Source organism: Heterodontus francisci, chromosome 5 (genome assembly GCF_036365525.1).
Source record: "Heterodontus francisci isolate sHetFra1 chromosome 5, sHetFra1.hap1, whole genome shotgun sequence".
Lineage (NCBI taxonomy): Eukaryota > Metazoa > Chordata > Chondrichthyes > Heterodontiformes > Heterodontidae > Heterodontus > Heterodontus francisci.
Window position 1 is genome coordinate 152,219,772 of NC_090375.1, and position 24,457 is coordinate 152,244,228.

The 24,457-nt window shown below is 42.2% G+C and overlaps 1 protein-coding gene across 10 annotated transcripts in view; it reads right to left on the bottom strand.

Annotated features, from left to right (window-relative positions):
• clasp2 (cytoplasmic linker associated protein 2) overlaps positions 1–24,457 on the bottom strand; it is a 673,953-nt gene that overhangs the window by 294,746 nt on the left and 354,750 nt on the right. For all 10 annotated transcript variants that reach the window (XM_068032254.1, XM_068032248.1, XM_068032247.1 and 7 more), the window contains exons 14-16: positions 24,322–24,381; positions 14,683–14,760; positions 13,432–13,599 (exon numbers count right to left, since the gene is read on the bottom strand). In XM_068032254.1, the coding sequence (XP_067888355.1) occupies positions 13,432–13,599; positions 14,683–14,760; positions 24,322–24,381 (306 nt within the window). The remainder of the gene's footprint in view (positions 1–13,431; positions 13,600–14,682; positions 14,761–24,321; positions 24,382–24,457) is intronic.

Consider the following 24,457-nt stretch of genomic DNA (forward strand, 5'->3'; position numbering starts at 1 on the left):
GATTCAATTGTGGCTTTCAAAAGGGAGACGGGTAATAAAAGAGAAAATTTGCAGGGCTACGGGGAAAAGGCAGGGGAGTGCGACTAGCTGAGCTGCTCTTAGAGCCAGCCAGTACAGACATGACGGGCTGAATGACCTCCTTCTGTGATGTAACTATTCTATGATTCCAAAACATCTGCCATCTTCAGAGAGCCTTAACATGGCAACAGAGCAACCTGCTCCTATAACAGAGGGAAACATTTCAAGGTGCTGTAATCAGGCAAAAATGGAAACTGAGCCAATGAGGATAGGTGACTAAAAGCTTGGTTAAAGAGGTAGGTTTTGGTGAGGAAAGAGGGGCGAAGGGACAGAGTGGTTTAGGAAGGAAACTCCAGGGCGAAGGGCTCAAATTCATGTCCTACCTCCCTCATTGCATTGAAGCTCTGGATTCTGGACTCCTCCAATTGTTCTATCATCAGCACTAGAGAGGAGACTGTCTCCACTGCCTGCACGTGAGACAAATCTTCTCGAGCCATTGATCTTGAACAACCTGTAGCCCTGAGATTTTGATCCTGGATTCCTCAACAGAGGCCTTTTGTGTACATCGTCTCCAGAGAGAAACAGATGTCTCCTCAAAGTTGCTGATCAGCTCGGCCTGTTCACTACTACTCTGGGATTCATCCAGTAATAGTGTGTGGATCAGGTGCATGATGGGTCCTTCTCAAGACACCAAGCTGCTGTTTTCTCTAAGCATTCAGCAGTTTTATAAAATGGTGTCACTCTTCAATATTACAGTATTTCCCTTCAGCATGTCAATGGCTGACTGCTGATACTGTAAAGGCTTTACTGTGATTGTCACAGAATTTTGGCTCTTCCCAACTGGAGGTTGGTGGTAACTGTTGAAGTGTTATGTACCAAGATACTAAAAAAGCCAGTGAGGAGGCACGAAACTAGTCCCGTGGCCAGGCAGAAGAGCAGCTCCTTCCTTTGTTTAGGGTTGACCAAATGGACAAGCAGGTGAATGAAGTAGATGTGAAGACTGGCCACTCTGGGCAAACAGGCCCCACTCTATAGAGGGCTGCAAGGCACTAATTTGTGCAAAGTGTTGTCAACAACGAATCATGCGGGGCAAACTATCAGCATGATCTGTAAAAACTCCCATCTGCTGGAGGAATAAGGTCTCCGCATGGAGCAGCCATGCACTTCGCTTTGACTTTGAATACCCTCCATGCTAGGCCAACTTAACAATCGACTTGTGGACCCATGCAAATATGTGACCCCATTAATAGGCATTGCAAGATCAAATGGTGTGCTGTAGCCATTTCCCTGAAGCTGAATTTGTCAAATCCACAGCATTGACCATTTTACATTATTTAAGCTGCAAGGTTGGTTCAGTGACGCATATTTCAATCAGCAAGAATGAATTTGAGCAACATCATCACAGTCATAGTCATTTATGGTACAGAAGGAGGCCATTCAGCCCATCGAGTCCATGCAGAATGTTTTCGGCATGTACTAAGAGTGGCATCATTGGGTGTTCCAGAGCATGCTCAGTGATGTCATTGGCCGGCCCGGCTATGCATAGGATAACATTGTTGTGTCAACCAGGAACAGGAAGCTGTTGCCAATCTCTGCAAAATTAAACACTCTGGGAGAGCTCTGCAGTGACTGACAGCACATTGTGTGTGCATCATGTATTGCTTCATTGTTTTCACATTTATTGACTAGGACATTTGGAAGGGTGTGGGGTGGTGGTGGTCACCTTTTGCATTATGAAGTGAATAGTGACACTGTGACCCGACTTCCAGGCTAGTTGATAACATGCGGGAAATGAATCTTTATTTGCTTCCAAGTCCGATGACATTACTTGTGTTGGGCCTTCTGAAAAATGGACTCGCTGCCTTTCTGCTCAAGAGAATGCTCCAGGCCCAATTAACAGGGAACAGGTGGACTGGGATGGGTGTGGGTGAGAGGAAAGGGAAAATGTGACCTAGGCCAAACCAGGGAGAGGGAGATCCTGCAGTGGAGATGGATCACGTTCTCCATCTTGCCCCATGCTCTGTTCGACCTGCAATGCACACTCCACTTCCCCAACCTTAGATCTGGAGTGTGCTCTCCTCTTACCTACCCCCGTTACAACTGCATCATCCTCTCCCATCTCCCAATACATACTGGCACTGTGCTCTCCCAGTTCTCCATAGACCTGCTTTGTATTTTCCTCCCCTGTCCACTTTATACCTGGATCTGCTGCAGGAATGGCAGCAAAATGGGACGTGCTTTTGGAAGGTCAGGCACACACGCAATGTGAATGCACAGAAATTATTTGACCAGAGGAATCCTGCGCATGTGGTCGTCGGAGGGGCCCAAAACTGGAAGTCACGATTCAATGTCACTCTTCAAGAACACAAGAAATCGGAGCAGAAGGAGTCCATATGGCCCACTGAGCCTGCTCCACCATTCAATACTACCATGGCTGATCTTGGGCTTCAATTCCACTTTCCTGCCTGCTCCCCATATCCCTCGATTCCCTGCGAGACCAAAAATCTATCTATCCCAGCCTTAAATATATTCAACAATGGAGCATCCACAACCCTCTGGGGGAGAGAATTCCAAAGAATTAGAACCCTTTCAGTGTAGTAATTTCTCCTCACCTCAGTCCTGAATGATTGACCCCTTATCCTGAGACTGTGTTCCCGTGATCTAGATTCCCTGACCAGTGGGAACAATATCTCAGCTTCTACCCTATCAAGCCTTGTCAGAATCTTGTATGTCTCAATCAGATTGCCTCTCACTCTTCCAAACTCGAGAATATAGGCCCAATTTACTCAGCCTCTCATCATCCCAGGGACCAATTTAGTAAATCTTCGCTGCACTGCCTCCAGTGCAAGTATATCCTTTCTTAAATGTGGAGACCAAAACTGCACACAGTATTCCAGGTGTAGTCTCGCCAAAGCCCTGTACAATTTTAGTAAGACTTCTTTATTCCTGTACTCCAATCCCCTTGCAATAAAGGCCAACATGCCATTTGCCTTCCTAATAGCCTGCTGCACCTACAAGTTAACTTTGTGCGTGCCTTCTACGAGTACCCCTAAGTCTCTCTGAACAACAACACTTACCTGTTTCTCACATTTCACAAAATATTTAGCTTTCCTATTTTTACGACCAAAGTAAACAACTTCACACTTCCTAACATTATACTCCATTTGCCAAGTTGCTGCCCACTCACTTAACCTGTCTATATCTCTTTGCAGCCTCTCTACATCCTCCCTGCAGCTTCCCTTTCTACTGAGCTTTGCATCATCAGCAAACTTAGATACATTACTCTGTCTCTTCATCCAGATCATTAATATAGAGTGTAAATAGCTGAGATCCCAGCACTGCTCCTTGCGGCACCCTACTATTCACTGCCTCTCAACTTGAAAATGCTCCATTTATGCCCACTCTCTGCTTCCTGTTAACCAATCCTCTATCCATGCTAATATATTACTCCCAACACCATGAGCTCTTACCTTGCCTATTAATCTTTTATGTAGCACCTGATGGAATGACTTTTGAAAATCCAGGTATACTACATCTACTGGTTCTTCTTTATCTACCCTACTAGTTACATCCTCAAAACGACTCTAATACAATTGTCAAACAGGATCTCCCTTTAGTAAAACCATGCTGACTTGTTCTAATCATTCTATGCTTTTCCAAATGCAATGTTAAGACTTGTTTAATAATAGTTTCCAGCATCTTCCGAACAACTGATGTTAGGCTAACTGGCCTTTAGTTCCCTGTTTTCTCTCTACCTCCTTTCTTGAAAAGTGGCATAACATTTGCCAACTTCCAATCTGACGGGACCATTCCTGAATTTAAGGAATTCTGGAAAATCATAGCTCGCGCGTCCACTATCGCTGCAGCTATCTCTTTTAGAACCCTAGGATGTAGGCCACCTTGTCCCGGGGACTTGTCAGATTTTAGTCCTTCAAGTTACTCCAATACTCTTTCTCAGCTGATATCAATATCCTTAATTTCCTCACTCTTTTTAGCCCCTAGGTTACTGCCTATTTCTGGTATGGAACTTGTGTCTTCTACTGTGAAGACAGACACAAAATATTTGTTCAATGCCTCTGCCATTTCCTCATTCCCCACGATGATTTCTCCTGTCTCTGCCTCTAAGAGACCAACTTCTACTTTAGCTACTCTTCCTTTTTATGTAGTTATAAAAGCTCTTACAATCTGTTAGAATCTATTCAGTTCCAGAATTAACCCTTCAAGCACTGGTATCATTCTAGTCAATCTACACTACATCCTTTCTAAGGTTAAAATATTGCACCTGAAATTCAGTGCTCTAAATTGAATGCAGTAGTCCAAATGGAGTCTGATCGAGGCTCTGTATAACTATATCATTTCCTCACTTTTGAATTCCAATCCTCCTGAAATAAAGGCTAACATTCCAATAACTTTTTGTTTGCTTTTCGTACATGTGCACTAGTTTTAGTTGATGTACGTAATATGGACACCTAAATCTAATTTCTTCTACAGTGCAACAGTGACTACACTTCAAAAGTAGTTAAATGGTTATGATGTGCTTTGGGACATCCAAAGGTCATGAAGGGCACTAAATAAATCAAAGCCTTTCTTTCTTTCCCCAAAGTTCCTAATCTGCAAGAAAATATTCCAATTGGTCTTTCTCAGATCCAAAAGTGGATGACCTCATACTTCCACACATTGAATTCCATCTGCCAGTTTTGCCCACTCAACTAATCTACCAATACCCCTTTGCAATTTTCTGCTCCCATCTATACTATTTACTATGCCGCTTAACAGTGTTGTCAGAAAATTTGCATATACACAGTTCTCAATTCCGACATCTAAGTCAATATATATGGTGAAACATTGTAATCCCTGAACACGTCACACCCCACCAATCAAAAACAGAATCTTTTATCCCTATTCGCTATCTCCTACCTCCCAAACAATTACCAACCATGTGACAAGGTTAACTCCAATTCGGTGCACTCCTTTTTATGCTAATAACCACTTGTGCAGAACCTTCTGGAAGTGTAGATAGATGACATTACAAGAATGCAGGAACAGGAGGGCCATTGAGCCCCTTGTGCCTGCTCCATTTACTCACCTTGGTTTCATAACCCTTAATGCCCTGGTCTAACAAAAATGCATCAATCTCAATTCATGTAATCTTAAAAGCTCTTTGGGGAGTAGTGTTCCAGATTTCCACGACCCTTTGTGTAAAGAAGTGCTTCCTCACATCACCCCTGAATAGCCGAATTGTAATTTTATGGTTCTGCCCCATTTTTCTATGTAACCTGCTCTCATAAATTAACTCTTTATGGCTCTCTCCAAGGCCAATATATCCTTTGAGATGCGGTGCCAAGAATTAAACACAATATTCTAAATAAGATTTAATCAGAGTTCTGCGCAGCTCTAACATAACTTCCACCCCTTTGTATTCTAAATCTCTTGTGATAAAAGCCATTAGTCTTTTAAATTATTTTCTGTTCCTGTCGACTAGTTTTTAGTGATTTCTGTACTTGGACCCCTCAATCTCTCTTCCACAGTTCCTAGCTTCTCAACAGTTCAAAAATACCCTGGTCTATCTTTCTTAGGTCCAAACCTCTCACGTTCCCGCACTGAACTCCATCTGCCAGTTTTTCCCACTCACTTAAACAATCAATGCCCCTTTCTAACTTTCTGCGCCCATCTACACTACTTACTGTGTCACCGAACAATGTCATCAGTAAACTTAGATACACGGCTATCTATTCTTTCATCCAAATCACTTATATAGTGAAAAGCTGTGGCCCATCACAGATCCCACTAAAGTGGGAACACCACTAATCAGATTCTGCCAATTTGAGTGCATATCGATTATTCCTGTTCTCTGTCTCCTAATTCCCTGCTCATAACAATAGGTTGCTTCCAATTCCAAGCACTCTAATTTTTGTTCACAATCCCTTGCATGGAACTTTGTTGAAAGACTCCTGGAAATCCATATAAATTACATCCATAGACATCACGTTAGTTACATCCTCAAAAATATGTAACCAGGTTCAATATACATGACTTACCTGCTGCAAATCCATGCTGGCTGTCTCTGATTACCTCATATTTGTCCAAATACTCAGTCACACTGTCCTTGATAACTGATTCGAGCAATTTCCCCCCAACTGATATGAGACTAGTAGGCCTATGATTCCCTTGCTCGTCTCTCCTACCCTTTTTAAGTAATGGAATATCACTGGTAATCTTCCAATCCAAGGTGACAATTGCTCAATCAAGATTCTGGAGATTTTTTTTTTTATCTTCAAGCTCACTCATTTCTCCATCTTTAAAAAAAAACTTACATTAAACCTAGTACCTTGGATTCTTTTTAGTTTTTCTAGAATCTCTGGTATTTTATCCTCATCCGATACAAAGTACCTATTTAGTAAGTCTACCATTTCCTGATTTCCAATATCAAATGTGTCTTTCATTAAGGGACCCATATTACTCTTGAACACCCTCTTTCTCTTGAATATATTGGTAAAAATTATTAGTACTGTCCTTGATATCTCTCACAAGCTGTTTTCTTTTTGTCGCTCTTACCACTTCCTTTGTATCCCTTTGCTATTTTGGACATGAAAACAGAAAATAGGAGGAGTAGGCCCTTCGAGCCTGCTACGCCATTCATTATGATTACGGATGCTCATCCAAACTCAGTAACCTGTTCCCGCTTACCCCCCACATCCTTTGATCCCTTTCGCCCCAAGAACTATATCTAACTCCTTCTTGAAAACATACAATGTTTTGGCCTCAACTGCTTTTCTGTGGTAGCGAATTCCACAGGCTCACCACTCTGTGGGTGAAGAGGAGCTTTATCCTCATCTCAGTCCTGAAAGGTTTACCCTGTATCCTTAAACCATGACCTCTGGTTGTGGACTGCCCCACCATCGGGAACATCCTTCCTACATCTACCCTGTCAAGTCCTGTTCAAATTTTCTAGGTTTCTAGGAGATCCACCCTCACGCTGCTGAACTCCAGCGAATATAATCCTAAATGACTCAATCTCTCCTCATACATCAGTCCCGCCATCCCAGGAATCAGTCTGGTAAACTTTCGCTGCACTCCCTCTATAGCAAGAACATCCTTCCTCAGATAAGGAGACCAAAACTGCACACAATATCCCAGGTGTGGCCTCACCACGGCCCTGTATAACTGCAGCAAGACATCTCTGCTCCTGTACTCGAATCCTCTCGCAATGAAGGCCAACATACCATTTGCCTTTTTTACTGCCTGCTGCACCTGCATGCTTACCTTCAGCGACTGGTGTACAAGAACACCCAGGTCTCGCTGCATATTCCCCTGTCTCAGTTTATAGCCGTTCAGATAATAATCTACCTTCCTGTTTTTGCTACCAAAGTGGATAACCTCACATCTATTTACATTATACTGCATCTGCCATGCATTCGTCCACTCACTCAACTTGTCCAAATCACCCTGAAGCCTCTCTGCATCCTCCTCACAACTCACCCTCCCATCCAGTTTTGTGTCATCTGCAAATTTGGAGATATTGCATTTAGTTCCCTCATCTGAATCATAAATGTATTTTGTGAATAGCTGGGGTCCTAGCACCGATCCCTGCAGTCCCCCAATAGTCACTGCCTGCCATTGGGAAAAAAGACCCATTTATTCCTACTCTTTGCTTCCTGTCAGCCAACCAATTTTCTATCCATCACAATATACTACTCCCAATCCCACGCGCTTTAATTTTACACGCTGATCTCTTATGTGGGACTTTGTCGAAAGCCTTCTGGAAGTCCAAATAAACCACATTCACCGGCTCCCCCTCATCAACTCTACTAGTTACATCCTCGAAGAATTCTAGTACATCTGTCAAGCATGATTTCCCTTTCGTAAATCCATGCTGACTCTGTCCGATTCTACCACTGTTCTCCAAGTACTCTGCTATAAAATCTTTGATAATGGACTCTAGAATTTTCCTCACTACCGACGTCAGGCTGACTGGCCTATAATTCCGTTTTCTCTCTACCTCCCTTTTTAAATAATGGGATGACATTAGCTATCCTCCAATCTGTAGGAACTGTTCCAGAGTCTATAGCATCTTGAAAGATGACCACCAATGCATCCACTATTTCCAGGGCCACTTCCTTAAGTACTCTGGGATGCAGATTATCAGGCCCTGGGGATTTATCAGCCTTCAATCCCATCAATTCCCCCAACACCACTCCTCTCCTAATACTGATTTCCTTCAGTTCCTCCCTCTCATTAAACCCTGTGTTCCCCAACATTTCTGGTATGTTATTTGTGTCCTCCTTTGTGAAGACAGAACCAAAGTATGCATTTAGTTGGTTAGTCATTTCTTCGTTCCCCATAATAAATTCCCGTTTCTGACTGTAAGGGACTTACAATTGTCTTCACCAATCTTTTTCTCTTCACATACCTATAGAAACTTTTTACAGTCAGTTTTTATGTTCCCCGCAAGCTTACTCTCGTACTCTATTTTCCCCTTCTTAATCAATCCCTTGGTCCTCCTTTGCTGAATTCTAAACTGCTCCCAATCCTCAGGTCTGTTGTTTTTTCTGGCAAATTTGTATGCCTCTTCCTTGGATCTAATGCTATCTCTAATTTCCCTTGTAAGCCATGGTTTGGCTACCTTTCCTGTTTTACTTTTGCGCCAGACAGGGATAAATAATTGTTGCAGTTCATACATGCGCTCTTTGAATGTTTGCCATTGCCTATCCACCGTCATCCCTTTAAGTAACATTTCTTAATCCATCATAACCAACTTGCGCCTCATACCTTCGTAGTTTCCTTTACTAAGATTCAGGACCCTAGTCTCAGAATCGACGACGTCACTCTCCGTCTTGAAGAAGAATTCTATCATATTATGGTCGCCCGTCCCCAAGGGGTCTCGCACAACTAGATTGTCAATTATTCCTCTCTCATTACACAATTCCCAGTCTAGGATGGCCTGTTCTCTCGTTGGTTCCTCAACACATTGGTCCAAAAAACCATCCTGTATACACTCCATGAATTCCTCCTCTACGATATTGCGACTAATTTGATTTGCCCAATCTATATGCAGATTAAAAGCATCCATAATTAGATGTTCCTTTATCGCATGCGTGTATAATTTCCTGTTTAATGCCATTCCCAACATCACCAATACAGTTTGGGGGTCGAAATACAACCCCCGCTAACCTTTTTTGCCCCTTAGTGTTTCGCAGCTCTACCCATACAGATTCCACATCGTCAGAGCTAATATCCTTCCTCACTATTGTGTTAATTTCCTCTTTAACCAGCAATGCAACTCCACCGCTTTTTACTTTTTGGCTGTCCTTCCTAAATCCTGAATACCCCTGGATGTTCATTTCCCATCCCTGGTCACCCTGCAGCCATGTCTCTGTAATCCCGACTAGATAATATCCGTTTACGTCTATTTGCACAATTAATTCATCCACTTCATTGCGAATGCTCCACGCGTTAAGGCACAAAGCCTTAAGGCTCGTCTTATTAACATTAGCTGTCCCCTTCCCACTATTTTTCACATCTCGCCTGGTCTGCCATTTTTTGCCTTCATATAAGCCCTTTCGTTTAGTTTTATATTGCATCCCTTGTTTAATTACACAAGTCAAGTTCAAGTCCTTTAGTTGTATGTACACATCTTGTATTCTACCATTGTTAATGCATAAATAGATCTGCTCATCTATGGGGGTCAATTTGTGCCTTCAAGATCAGTCTTCCCCAAATGTAAAACTTGGGTTTGTTACTCACCCTTCGCCCTCTCAAGCCTAATATTGAACTACATCATGCTTTTGTTATTGTTAGGCAGGTGTTAGATAATTAATCAGTTCAAGCTCATTACTGAAGACTAAATTTAAGGTGGCCTTTTCTCTTGTTCATAGACCTTTCCCAGTCAACCATGTTAATGACATCCTCAAAAGAGATGTTGTGGGCTTGAAATAAAAATTGTAATTAAGATATTAACAGCAATCAGTAAACGTAATCATGTTATTGTGGAACGAGGAGCTTTCTTTATTTTGGTTAAAATCTGATTTTGGACATAAATTCTAATTGCTAATGAAAAATGGCAGAGGAAACTCTTTTGAAAGAGCACTTTGAGTGATTTATTTGGTTCATTAACAGTGACAGGCAACAATTTACATAAGAACATTAGTTAGAAGCGATTACATGGGGAATTTTCATATTAAATGTTATATCTATTTGAAGTGTAATAAAAATCAAAAAAAGTCATCTTTGTGAATCTACAAAAACTGGGATCTCCTAAAGTTAAAGAAACTGGTAGCTCAGAACTTTTTTTTAGTTAAAAGGAGTCAGAGCCTCTTAGGTTTTCCAAAAACAAAATCACAGCCTGTTCATTGAAGAAACAGGACCATTCAAAAGTAACAAAATTGCAAGATGCAATGCACAGAAAAACTAAAATGCAACCTTTTTAACAAAAACATCTGCGGCTCTTCAAATTAATACAATCAAGTTTTGTAGTCAGCAACAAATCAGTGCACGTAATTGAAGAAAAAGGAGCATCCAACTAAGCTTTTAAATAAAGGTGCATCTTATGTCTTAATGGTTAAAAAAGCAGGGCTTTCTTCATGTATAGCAAAGTTGTGACCTCTGGAAAAATAACAAAATTGGGACCGGCAGTGGGAAAAATTCAAAGCCTGACTTCGATAAATTTGAATTATCAATATCCTGGGGGGGGGGTTACCGTTGACCAGAAACTTTACTATACCAACCATATAAATATGGGGGGAATTCTGCAGCGGGTAACTCACCTCCTGACTCCCCAAAGCATGTCTACCACCTGCAAGGCGCAAGTCAGGAGCGTGATGGAATACTCTCCACTTGCCTGGATGGGTGCAGCTCCAACAACACTCAAGAAGCTCGACACCATCCAGGACAAAGCAACACCCTGTCCATCACCTTGAACATTAACTCCCTCCACCACCGACACACAGTGGCAGCAGTGTACACCATATACAAGATGCGCTGCAGCAACTCATCGTGCCTCCTTCAACAGCACCTTCCAAACCCGCAACCTCTACCACCTAGAAAGACAAGGGCAGCAGAAGCAAGGGAACACCACCACCTGCAAGTTCCCCTCCAAGTCACACCCCATTCTCACTTGTAACTCTATCACCATTGCTTCACTGTCGCAGGGTCAAAAACCTGGAACACCCTTTCTAACAGCATTGTGGGTGTACCTACACAAGTTGGATTGCAGTGGTTTAAGAAGGCAGCTAACCACGACATCCTCAAAGGCAATTAGGGATGGGCAACAAATGACGCTCACATCCGATGAAAAAGTAAAAAAAAAACTTGTTCATTCTGATTAGCTATGCCGTTGAAGACAGCACATGGTCTTGAATATTCAGTGTAATTTTAGCCCCCCAAAAATTACATTTCAACATTTTGTTCTGCTTAACTTTTCATCATCCTTTCCCCACTGCCACCTCCCCCACCCGCCCGCTTCACCCCACCCACATCTCTCATTTTGTATCTAGTTTTACTTTATAGCTGCAATGTTCACCCCAATAGAAACTATTACATCATTTTCCTCTTAAATGCTTTCCCTCATTTCTACTCAGAAATTAAGGTTAAACCTTTTACCTTCTTTGTTTCCCACTCTCAAGGAGGTGCAAACATGTTTCAAGGCTGTATTTTTTAGCCTATCAAAAGTCCAGGCTATGACGATTAGAGGATAAATCTTGTTCATATTTTTACACATCTCATACTACTGGTCTCCCGAACTCCAGATTTCCTGAATGAGCAAATTTATCTGTAGTCAATATTTCATAAGTGTAAAATTTAGAACCTGGAAGCAGAGATTCACCAACCACAGTGGCGCAGTGGTTAGCACCGCAGCCTCACAGCTCCAGCGACCCGGGTTCAATTCTGGATACTGCCTGTGTGGAGTTTGCAAGTTCTCCCTGTGTCTGCGTGGGTTTTCTCCGGGTGCTCCGGTTTCCTCCCACAAGCCAAAAGACTTGCAGGTTGGTAGGTAAATTGGCCATTATAAATTGTCCCCAGTATAGGCAGGTGGTAGGGAAATATAGGGACAGGTGGGGATGTGGTAGGAATATGGGATTAGTGTAGGATTAGTATAAATGGGTGGTTGATGGTCGGCACAGACTCGTTGGGCCGAAGGGCCTGTTTCAGTGCTGTATTTCTAAACTAAACAATACAAAGAGACAATAATTATCCAGCAGCATGCATTCTTGAAGCATGAAAGAGCTACAATTTGTAAGTGCTATAAACAAGGAGTTCGAATGAGTAGAATAATTCCTACATTGTTTACTGCTTCCACCAAACAAGCTCAATTTACGATGAGTCAAAGAACAAAGAACAGTACAGCACAGGAACAGGCCATTCGGCCCTCCAAGCCTGCGCCGATCTTGATGCCTGTCTAAACTAAAACCCTCCACATTTCCGGGGCCCATATCCCTCTATTCCCATCCTTTTCATGTATTTGTCAAGATGCTTCTTAAACGTCGCTATCGTACCTGCTTCCACCACCTCCCCCGACAGCAAGTTCCAGGCACTCACCACCCTCTGTGTAAAGAACTTGCCTCGCACATCCCCTCTAAACTTTGCCCCTCACACCTTAAACCTATGTCCCCCAGTAACTGACTCTTCCACCCTGGGAAAAAGCTTCTGACTATCCACTCTGTCCATGCCGCTCATAATTTTATAAACCTCTATCATGTCGCCCCTCCACCTCCATCGTTCCAGTGAAAACAATCCAAGTTTATCCAACCTCTCCTCACATCTAATGCCCTCCAGACCAGGCAACATCCCGGTAAACCTCTTATGTACCCTCTCCAAAACCTCCACGTCCTTCTGGTAGCGTGGCGACCAGAATTGCACGCAATATTCTAAGTGTAGCCTAACTAAGGTTCTGTACAGCTGCAGCATGACTTGCCAATTTTTATACTCCATGCCCTGACCCATGAAGGCAAGCATGCCGTATGCCTTCTTGACTACCTTATCCACCTGCGTTGCCACTTTCAGTGACCTGTGGACCTGTACGCCCAGATCTCTCTGCCTGTCAATACTCCCAAGGGTTCTGCCATTTACTGTATACTTCCCACCTGCATTAGGAGTCTTTAAAGGTGCTGTGCGTCAATGACAGAACTTCCAAGTGAATTTTGCAAATAATTTTTGTTATGATCAAGATCACAGTCCTTCCCCACAGCTCGGATTTCCAGTTAAAATGCAAGTTGAGCATGTTGGTGGCACAGTTCTGCTGACCACACTTTCCAAGCAACGCAAAACAGTGGCAGACTCTCAACATGCTCAATTTGTGACTTTTTTGACAACTTAATCTATTGGCAAAAAATGTTGATACTATATATAATGAAAGGATCCTGAGCTATTCAGAAATTTACTTTCAGGAAAATAATTTTAAAAATAATCCTTTCATACTTAAGGCTCTCTTGTGAGCTGGAAGAGGATCGGTCCGAATGAGGGAGAGATGCAGCGCTGGTGGAACTCTTCAGGTGAGCCTGAAAACTTTTTTGATACGAAGGCTCCAGGGAGTTGTACAATGCATCAGCTTCTGCAGAAAAATGGTTGCGAAGACTCCAATACGTTCTATTCAGAAAAATTAAACATCACAAGTTTCAGTATTTGAAAGGAACATTAGGTGCTCATCTGTAAGCAATGTAATAGATAGCCTCCAACTAATTTCTAGGAAAAAGTCAAAGTCAAATATGAAAAGAGCTACATTGCAATAGAAAAGAAATGAAATAATTAGGTTCAAATGGGAAAGGGTAGTTTTTGATTTACATAATTTCCTCCGCTTAATGTTGAGTAAATAAAAATATGCACAATTTCAAATTTTAATTGCAATTAAAAACCAGAATTCACTGAAAAAACATGCAGGAAAGGCAATATAACCCTTTCCTCCATTTTCTCCTGTTCTCAAAATGATAACTCTTAGTTAAGTACAGTTACACAGGCACTAGCAGCCCTGTGACACTCCAGTGAAGCTGCCATTCCCATGCATGAGTCAAGGTGACAGTCGACAAGCTGCTTGTTTATGGTGAGAAAATGTAGCTGAGCCAAACATTACTCTCGGAGAAACAAACACAAGCACCTTTAAGCAACAGACAGTGGATCATGGCCAGGCACGGGAATCTTGGCTGAATATTCTCTTCATAAGCTCAGGGACTGAGGCTAATTGTGGTGTCATACAGTCATAGAGTTATATAGCACAAAAATAGGCCCTTTGGCCCATCGAAGTGTTGTAACTATTGCCTTGGATGAAATGAACCACCTTAGCATGGATCAGTAAAATAAGTTGAGGTCTTCTGTTCTATATGACTTGGAACTGTATCAATCCAATTTTTCTTTTAAAACCACTGAGGGAGCTAAACAGAATTGTCTAAAGCAGTATGAGGGTAATAGTTTTGTAGCAGCTTGTGACATAACGTTTATTGTGCTCAATGGGCAGAAATGCAGTTTATTAAATAGGTTGATATTTAACAAAGAAATATTTGTGTAATTGAAGATCAATGTAGACTACAAATATAATTCCGATTTATATATATTTTCTGTGTGCATTACATATCAACAAACTGTTACTTTATAATTTAATAAAAAGCTCAGTGCTACTCTGGAGCAGAGTTAATGTACAGTCTTAAAAATTTAATCAGTTCTGTAGCAGTTCCATACTTTCTAGCTTCCTGTCTGGCTTCTGCATCAGCATCCGAAATGCCCTTCTTGATGGTCTCCACCAGAACAGCCACATGTCTAAGCAAAATGTAGAAATTAATGATGCATCTGTTAGTATCTTAGCCAATACATTGTAACCATTTAAATGCCTATGTATTAATACATGAGTAATAAACATTTCATAGAATCACAAAGTTTACAGTGCAGAAAGAGGCCACTTGGCCCATCGTGTCTGTGCTGGCCGAAAAATTATCCACTCATCCACTAATCCCACTTTACAGCATTTGGTCCATAGCCCTGCAGATTACGGTACTAGAGGTGCATACCCAGATTCCTTTTGAATAAGTTGAGGGTTTCTGCCATAACTACCTCACATCCCCTTATGTCATTGGTATTTAGAAATCTGCCAATCTCTGCTTTAAACCTACTCAACGACTGAGCTTCCACAGCCCTCTGGGGCACAGAATTCCAAAGATTCACAACCCTCTGAGTAAAGAAATTTCTCCTCATCGCTGTCCTAAGTGGCTTCCCCCTTATTTTGAAATTGTGCCCCCTGGTTCTAGACACCCCAACCAGGGGAAACATCTTAGCTGCATCTACCCTGTCTATCCCTTGAAGTGTTTTGTGGGTTTCAATGAGATCAACCTCTCATTCTTCGAAACTCTAGAGAACATAGGCCCAGTTTCCCCAATCTCTCTTCATAGGACAGTCCCGCCATTCCGGGAACAAGTCTGGTGAACCTTTGTTGCACTCCCTCTATGGCAATAATATCCTTCCTAAGGTAAGGGGACCTATATTGCATGCAGTACTCCAGGTGCGGTCTAACCAAGGTTTTATACAATTGAAGCAAGGCTTCACTGCTCATGTACTCAAATCCTCTTGCAATAAAGGCTAACATACCGTTGGCCTTCTTAATTGCTTGCTGCACCTGTATGTTAGGTTTCAGTGACTTATTGACAAGGACACCCAGGTCCCTTTGTGCATTTACACTTTCTAATCTCTTACCATTTAAGATATAATCTGCACATCTATTCCTCCTACCAAAGTGGATAACCTCATATTTTTCCACATAATATTCCATCTGCCACATTCTTGCCCATTAAGTCTGTCCAAATCCCCTTGAAGCCACTTTGCATCTTCCTCACAACACACTTTCCCACCTAGTATTGTGTCATCCGCAAACTTGGAAATATTACATTTGGTCCCCACATCCAAATCATTGATATATATTGTGAATAGCTGGGGCCCAAGCACTGATCCTTCCAGTACCCCACGCATCACAGCCTGCCAACGCGAGAATGACGTATTTATTCCTACTCTCTGCTTTCTGCCTGTTAACCAATCCTTAATCCATGCCAGTTTATCACCTTCTAACCCATGTGCTTTAATTTTGCTAACCAACCTCAGGTGGGGACTTTATCAAAAACCTTCTGAAAATCCAAGCATACCATGGTATGCTGACTCCCCTTTATCAATTTTGTTACTAGCATCCTCAAAAAACTCCAAGAGGTTCATCAAACATGATTTCCCATTCATAAATCCATGTTGACTACGCCCAATCAGTTTATTATTATCCAAGTGTCTATTTATCGCATCCTTTAGAATAGATTCTAACATTTTCCCAATAACTGATGTAAGGCTAACAAGGTCTGTAATTCCGTTTTCTCTCTCCCTCTCTTCTTAAATAGTGAGGTGACATTTGCAACCTACCAAGCTGCAGGAACCAGGATCTATAGAATTTTGGAAGATCATCACCAATGCATCCACTATCTCCATAGCTACCTCTTTCAACACTCTTGGATGTAGAATATCAGATCCTGGGGACTTATCTACCTTCAGCCCCATTAATTTCTCCAATACAACCGTCTTACTAATATTAATTTCCTTCAATTCCTCATTCTCACTACTCCCTTGGATCTCTAATTCTGGGAGATCCCTTGTATCTTCTTCAGTGAAGACAGACACAAAGTAATCATTTAGCTTCTCTGCCATTTCTCTATTCCCCATTACAAATTCTCCCGACTCTGCCTGTAATGGACCCACCGCCTTAGCCAAACGTTTCCTTTTTACATACTGGGAGAAGCTTTTACAGTCCATTTTTATGTCTTTTGCTAGCTTACATTCATATTCTATTCTCCCTTTCTTGATCAGTTTCTTTGTCCTCCTTTGCTGTATTCTAAAATCCTCCCAGTCCTCAGGTTTACTACGAATTCTGGCAACATTTCTGAGTCTTTTCTTTTAATCTTGTACAATCCTTAACTTCCTTTGTTATCCACAGTTGCCTAACTTGACTTTGGGTTTAGCACCTTGAAGGAATGTATAGTTGCTGTAAATTATGTAATATTTCCTTAAAGACTATCCATTTCTTGTGTACTATCATACTTTTTAACGTATGTTCCCAATTCACCTCAGTCAGTTTGCCCCCCATACCGTCATAATTTCCTTTGTTCAAATTTAACACCCTGGCTTCAGATTGAACTACCTCACTTTCAAACATAATGTAATATTCTAGTATATTATGGTCACTCATCCCTAAAGGTTCTTTTACAACAAGATCATGAATTAGCCTTTTCTCATTACATAATACTGGATCTAAAATAGCCTGTTCGCTAGTCGGTTCCTCAACATACTGCTCTCGGAAACCAACCCTAACACATTCCAGAAACTCGTCCTCCACAGCATTAGTGCCCATTAGGTTTACCCAGTCTACATGCAGATTGAAGTCACCCATGATTATTGTATTACCCATGCTACATGCTTATCTAATCTCCTGATTAATACCATGTCCCATACTACTACTGCTGTTTGGCCTATACACAACTCCTACCAATGTTTGCTGCCCCTTGCTGTTTCTTAGCTCCCCCAAACAGATTCCACATTTTGTTCGTCTGATTTGAGATCCTCCCTTACTAAAGTACTGATCCCATCCCTTATCAGCGCAACACCACCTCCTTTTCCTTTTTGCCTGTCCTTCCAAAAAGTCCAAAATCCTTGAAGATTCAATTCCCAGCTTGGTCACCCTGTAGCCACATTTCCGTAATGGTAATTAGATCATACCCATTTACCTTTATTTGGGCCTCAAATCATTTATTTTGTTGCGAATGCTGCATGCATTCAGGTAGAGTGCCCTTCACCTTGTCTTCTTGACATTATTCTGCAATCTAAGTCTCGCCTTTGTTTCGCCTGCCTTCTAATGTCACTTGCTACTTTTCTACCTCCTGTTACCTGCTCTACTTCTGTCCAATTTGACCTACCCCTCAGGTTCCCATCCCCCTGACAAGCTAGTTTTAACCCTCCCCAACAGCACTAGCAAATCTCCCTGCAACAATGTTAGCTCCAGTCCTGTTAAGGTGTAGCCCATCCATCTTGTACAGGTCCCACCAGCCCCAGAACTGGTCCCAATGCCTCAGAAATCGGATTCCCTCCCTCCTACACCAATTCTCTAGCCGAGTGTTCAATTGATCAATCCTCCTATTCCTATGCTCACTAGCACGTGGCACTGGGAGTAAACCCGAGAATACTGCTTTGGAGGTCCTGCTTTTTAATTTCCTTCCTCACTCCCTAAAATCTGCTTTCAGGACTTCATCGCTTTTCCTACCTATGTTATTGGTACCAATGTGGACCACGACCTCTGGCTGTTCACCCTCCCCCAGAACGATGTTCTGCAGCTGCTCAGTGACATTCATGACCCTGGCACCAGGGCGGCAACACACCATCCTGGAGTCTGCAAACTTCTCGATCATGCCCCCTATATTCACGTACAAACTGTTAATATACACCACAAAAAGCAGGGGAGCCAGTACTGAGCCCTGTGGAACGCCACTGGAAACAGCCCTCCAGTTGCAAAAATACCTGTGAACAATTACCTTTTGTTTCCTGCCACTGAGCAAATTTTGTATCCACCTTGCTACATTTCCCTAGATCCCATGGGATTTTTTTTTTTTTTAAACCAGTCTGCCATGGTGGTACCTGATCAAAAGATTTGCTAAAAATCCATGTAGACCTCATCAACTGTACTACCTTCAGCAAACCTCCTCGTTACTTCTTCAAAAAACTGCATCAAGTTGGTCAGACAAGATCTTCCCTGAACAAATCCATGCTGACTATCCTTGATTAATCTGTGCCTTTCTAAGTGACAGTTTACCCTGTCTCTCAGAATAGATTCCAATAATTTACCCACTACAAAGGTTAGACTGACTGGCCTGTAATTATTCAATCTATCCCTCGCTCCCTTTTTAAACAGAGGTACAATGTTAGCAGTCCTCCAATCCTCCAGCAACACACCTGTATCCAGTGAAGATTGGAAAATGACGGTCAGACCCTCCGCTATTTGCTCCCTCGCTTCTTTTAACAGCCTGGGGTACATTTCATCTAGCCCTGATGATTTATTAACTTTCAAGGATGCTAATCCCATTAATACTTCCTCTCTCCCTATGTTGATCACATCGAATACTTCATACCCTTCTTCCTTAACTACAATATCCGCATCATCCCCCTCTTTTATGAAGAGGGACACAAAGTATTCATTAAGAACAAGACCGACATCTTCCGCCCCTACGTATAGCTTACCTTTTTGGCCTTTTATGGGCCCTCCTCTTTCCTTAGTTACCCTCCTACTCAATGTACTGATAAAACATTTTTGGGGTCATCTTGATTTTGCTTGCCAATATTCTTTCATGCCCTCTCTTAGCTTGCTTAATTTCCTTTTATAGAGATACAGCACTGAAACAGGCCCTTCGGCCCACCGAGTCTGTGCCAACCATCAACCACCCATTTATACTAATCCTGCACTAATCCCATATTCCTACCACATCCCCACCTGTCCCTACATTTCCCTACCACCTACCTATACTAGTGGCAATTTATAATGGCCAATTTACCTACTAACCTGCAAGTCTTTTGGCTTGTGGGAGGAAACCGGAGCACCCGGAGAAAACCCACGCAGACACAGGGAGAACTTGCAAACTCCACACAGGCAGTACCCAGAATTGAACCCGGGTCGCTGTAGCTGTGAGGCTGCAGTGCTAACCACTGCACCACTGTGCCGCCCTAGATTTAGATTTCACTCCTCCACTTTCAATACCCCTCTCAGCTTTCTGTAGTATTGAGTTCTTGGTGTCGGACATAAGCGTTCCTTTTCTGCCTTATCTTACTCTGTAAGCTCCTTAACCTCCATGGGGCTCTAGATTTAGCCATCCCACCCTTTTTCTTTGTGGGAACATTTGCTGATTGTGATGGCCAACTGGTGTACCAACACAGTGTACTTACAAATTATAGCAACCATTTCTTTCTCTCAATTCCTGGCCATATTATCTACCATGCTGTCAAAGTCCAAGTCGAGACAGAAGAGGCAGAAACAATGCGACAGTTTGCAACTCCATGAGCACCCATACCTTCCAGCGCCTCATCATGGAGCAGCACTGACAAAGACATGGAAGTTTGTTTTCTTTGACTGAGAGAACATGCATAACAAGAGATGACACAAGGAACTCAAATGAAGGTCTGACAAAAAATACCCACATCATCTGAGATGAAAATTAAGCTTTTGAGACAAGTGGCTTTCTAAAACAGGCTATAGTCTGAACTTGAGGTTCACAGTGCATGTTTAATTCAGATTTGCTAATTTCTTCAGAAGGGTTTGTTTTTAAAAAGTAACTTCATAATCTATGGGTAAATTGATGCTCACTTATTAAAAATACAAAGGGAAATATTTACAATCCTGAACGTACATGGTTTAATTTTACCAAATATATGTTTTCTTTTGTGTTTTAAGCAACTGTTGGAAGCTGTGCTTGAACCTTAGCCAGGTTTTGTGCATGAGCTAATCATCTTATGATATCATTCAGTAAAAGTGCATAACAAAATGAAGAAGCAGTGCTGTTATACAGTACACAAAGATTTGGAAGCTAACAAATTGCAAAAAGGTCACTGATTTGGTATTCACTTTTGAAGAAAACTTTTTACTCTTTATGCAATTACTAAGTATACAAGTATGAAATAGACTTATTCTTATATACAAAATCATAGAGTCATAGAGCCATTTAAGGTACAGGAGGCTGCCATTCAGTCCAATGAGTCCATGCCAGCTCTCCACGGAGTTATGCTATCTGGTCTACTCCCTGGCCCGATACCTGCAGCCCTGCAAGTCTATTTCTCTCAGGTGGCCATCCAACTTCCTTGTGAAGTCACTGATCGTCTCTACTTCCACCAGCTTTGTGGGCAACAAGTTCCAGGTCATTACCACCCGCTGCATAAAAAAGTGCTTCCTCATATTCCCCCTGCATCTCTTGCACAAAACTTTCAATCTGTGTCCCCTAGTCCTTGCATCATTTGTTAATGGGAACAGCTTTTCCTTGTCTAACTTATCTAAGCCTGTCATAATCTAGTACACTTCCATTAAATCTCCCCTCAATCTCCTTTGCTCCAAGAGAAACAAACCCAGCTTTTTCAACCTAACCTTGTAACTAAAATCCACCATCCCTGGAACCATTCAAGTAACTCTCCTCTGCACCCTCTCAAGGACCTTCACATCCTTCCTGAAGTGTGGTGCCCAGAACTGGTTACAATACTCCAGTTGGGGCCTAACCAGAGCTTTATAAAGGTTTAGCATAACTTCCCTGCTTTTGTACTCCGTGCCTCTATTTATCAAGCCCATGATCCCATATGCTTTACTAACCACTCTCTCAATATGTCTTGTCATCTTCAAAGATCGATGCACATGCACCCCCAGGTCCCTCTGTTCCTGCACACTCTTTAGAACTGTGCCATTGAGTAGATATTGCTTCTTCCTAGTCCTTCTGCGAAAATGCATCACCTCACACTTGTCAGTATTAAATTCCATCTGCCACCCGTCTGCCCGTTCTTCTAGCCTATCTATTCTCTGTTGCAGGCGGTTCACATCATCTTCACTGCTTGATGCACCTCCAAGTGTGCTGTCTTCAGCAAATTTTGAGATTCTACTCAATATTCAATTAAAATGGGCTGCATAAAATTGGCACTATCTTGACTTCCTTTTTAAGTGTGTTTGCTTCAATGTCCATCACCAAGAGTGGCGCAGTGCCACCACTACTAACCAAGCTGGCTGAGCGCTGAAGGACATAGCTGCTGCACTGGGCCTGTAGCAAGTGGTGAGAGAGCCAACACAAAGGAAAACCTACTTGACCTCACCCTTACCAATCTACCTATTGCAAATGCATCTGCCCATAATTGCACAGTTCTTAGGGAGATGAAGTCTTGTCTTCACCATGCTAAATGGGATGGATTTACAACAAATCTAGCAGCTCACAACTGGGAATCCATGAGGTGCCCAGTGGGCCATCAGCAGAACTATATTCCACCATAAACAGTAACTGTGCAATCTGGCATATCGCTCACTCTATCATTATCAAGGCAGGTGAACAATCCTAGTTCAATGAGGAATGTCGGGAAACATGCCAGGAGCTACGACACAGGACTACATGCATGCTAAACAGTGGAAGCAGCATGCTATCGGCAGAGCTAAGTGATCCCATAACAAAGGCATCAGATCAAGACTCTGCAGTCCTGCTACTTCCAGTCCTGAATCATGGTGGACAATTAAACAACTAAAGGGAGGAGGAGGCTCCATGAGTATCCCCATCTTCAATGATGGTGGCGATGAGCACATCAATGCAAAAAAAAAGGCTGAAGTGTTTGCAACCAACTTCAGCCAGAAGTGCCAAGGTGATTCATCTTGCCTCCTCCTGAGGTTCCCACCATCATTGAAGCCAGTCTTCAGCTAATTCGATTCACTCCATATGATATCAATGAACAGCTGGGCGCACTGGATATAGCAAAGGCTATGGGCTCTGGCAACATCCCAGCTGTAGTTGTGAAGACGTGCTCCAAAACCAGCGGCACTTCAAGCCAAGCTATTCATATATGACTACAATACTGGCATCTACCTGACAAAGTGGAAATAAAAGAAAAATACTGCAAATGCTGGAAATACTCAGCAGGTCAGGCAGCATCTGTGGAGAGAGAAGCAGAATTAATGTTTCAGGTCTGTGACCTTTCATCAGAACTGGCAAAGGCTAGAAAAGAATTAGCTTTGAAGCAAGTGAAGGGGGTGGGGGGGTGGGTTTGGTGGGGAAGAGAACAAAAGGGAAGGTGTGTGATAGAGCGGAGGGCAGGTGAGATTAAATAACAAAGCTGTCATGGGACAAAGGCTAAGAGTGTCTTAATGCTTGTGGTGAAAGACAAACCATTAGTCCAGAGAGAGTATTAATGACCAAATAATGAGCAGCGCAGACCACATGAAAACGAGGTTAAAAAATAAAATCAGAAAAATATTTTTAAAAAGGCCATTAATGCTCTGAAATTGTTTAACACAAGGTTGAGTTTTCAAGGCTGTAGTGTGCATAATCGAAAGGTCAGGTGCTGTTCCTCGAGCTTGCGTTAATGTTCACTGGAAAACTGCAGCAGGCCAAGGACAGAAATGTGGGCATGAGAGTAGGGGGTGTGTGCTGAATTGGCAAGCAACTGGAGTTGAGGTTCTTTGAAGAAATAACATATGCTGTGGATAAAGGGGAACGATGGATGTACTGTACTTATAAAGCATTTGATAAGGTGCCACAACAAACGTTATTGTGGAAAATAAAAGTGAGTGGGCAAAAATCTGGCAAATGGAGTATAATGTGGGAAAATGTGAAATTGTCTATTTTGGCACGAAGAATAAAAAAGTAGATTATCAAAATGGTGATAGATCGTAGAGCTCTGAGATGCAAAGGGATCTGGGTGTCCTAGTGCATGAATCGCAAAAGGTTGGTATGCAGGAACAGGTACAGCACATAATTAGGAAAGCTAATAGAACGTTATGGTTTATTGTGAGGCAAATTGAATACAAATGTAGGGAGGTTATGCTTCAGTTATACAGGGTATTGCTGAGACCACATAAGGAGTACTGTGTACAGTATTGGTCTCCTTATTTAAGGAAGGATGGAAGGGCGTTGGAAGCAGTTCAGAGAAGGTTTACTAGACGAATACCTGGAATGGGCAAGCTGTCTTATGGGGAAAGGTTGGACAGGCTAGGAATTTAGAACAGTAAGGGGCGACTTGATTGAAACATAAAAGATCCTGAGGGGTCTTGACAGGGTGGATGTGGAAAGGATGTTTCCCCTTGTGGGAGAATCTAGAAGTAGGGGTCACTGTTTAAAAATAAGGGGTCGCCCAGTTAAGACAGATGAGAATTTTTTTCTCTCAAAGGGTCTCGAGTCCTTGGAACTCTCTTCCTCAAATGGCGGGAAGCAGAGTCTTTGAATATTTTAAAGGCAGAGGTACACAGATTCTTGATAAGCAAAAGGGTGAAAGGTTATCGGGGGTAGGCAGGAAAGTGGAGTTGAGGTTTCAATCAGATCAGCCATGCCCTTATTGAAAGGCAGAGCAGGCTTGAGGGGCCGTGTGGCCTACTCCTGCTTCTAATTCATATGTTCATGTGTTTGTCTGAGTTTACAAATAAAAGAAGTCATGAGCTTTGAAAAAAAACTTACTCAAATGGTGAACAAGTATTAGCTTTTGATCACTTTCATGCACATCCTCATTGTACAGACTTCTTATTCCTCCCCCCAAAACCTTTTGAACAAACAGATTCTACTCTTTTTAATTTCTTCTAAATGTCCTTACCTTTCCAGGGAATGTGTTTGCCATTCCTGCAGCAACAAATCTAAAAATTCGTAACAGCGTCTACAAACAATAATATGGAAAATTCAGTCTTGTACAAATAAAATTATCAGTACTTTCCAAGTTGAGCTCAAACTCT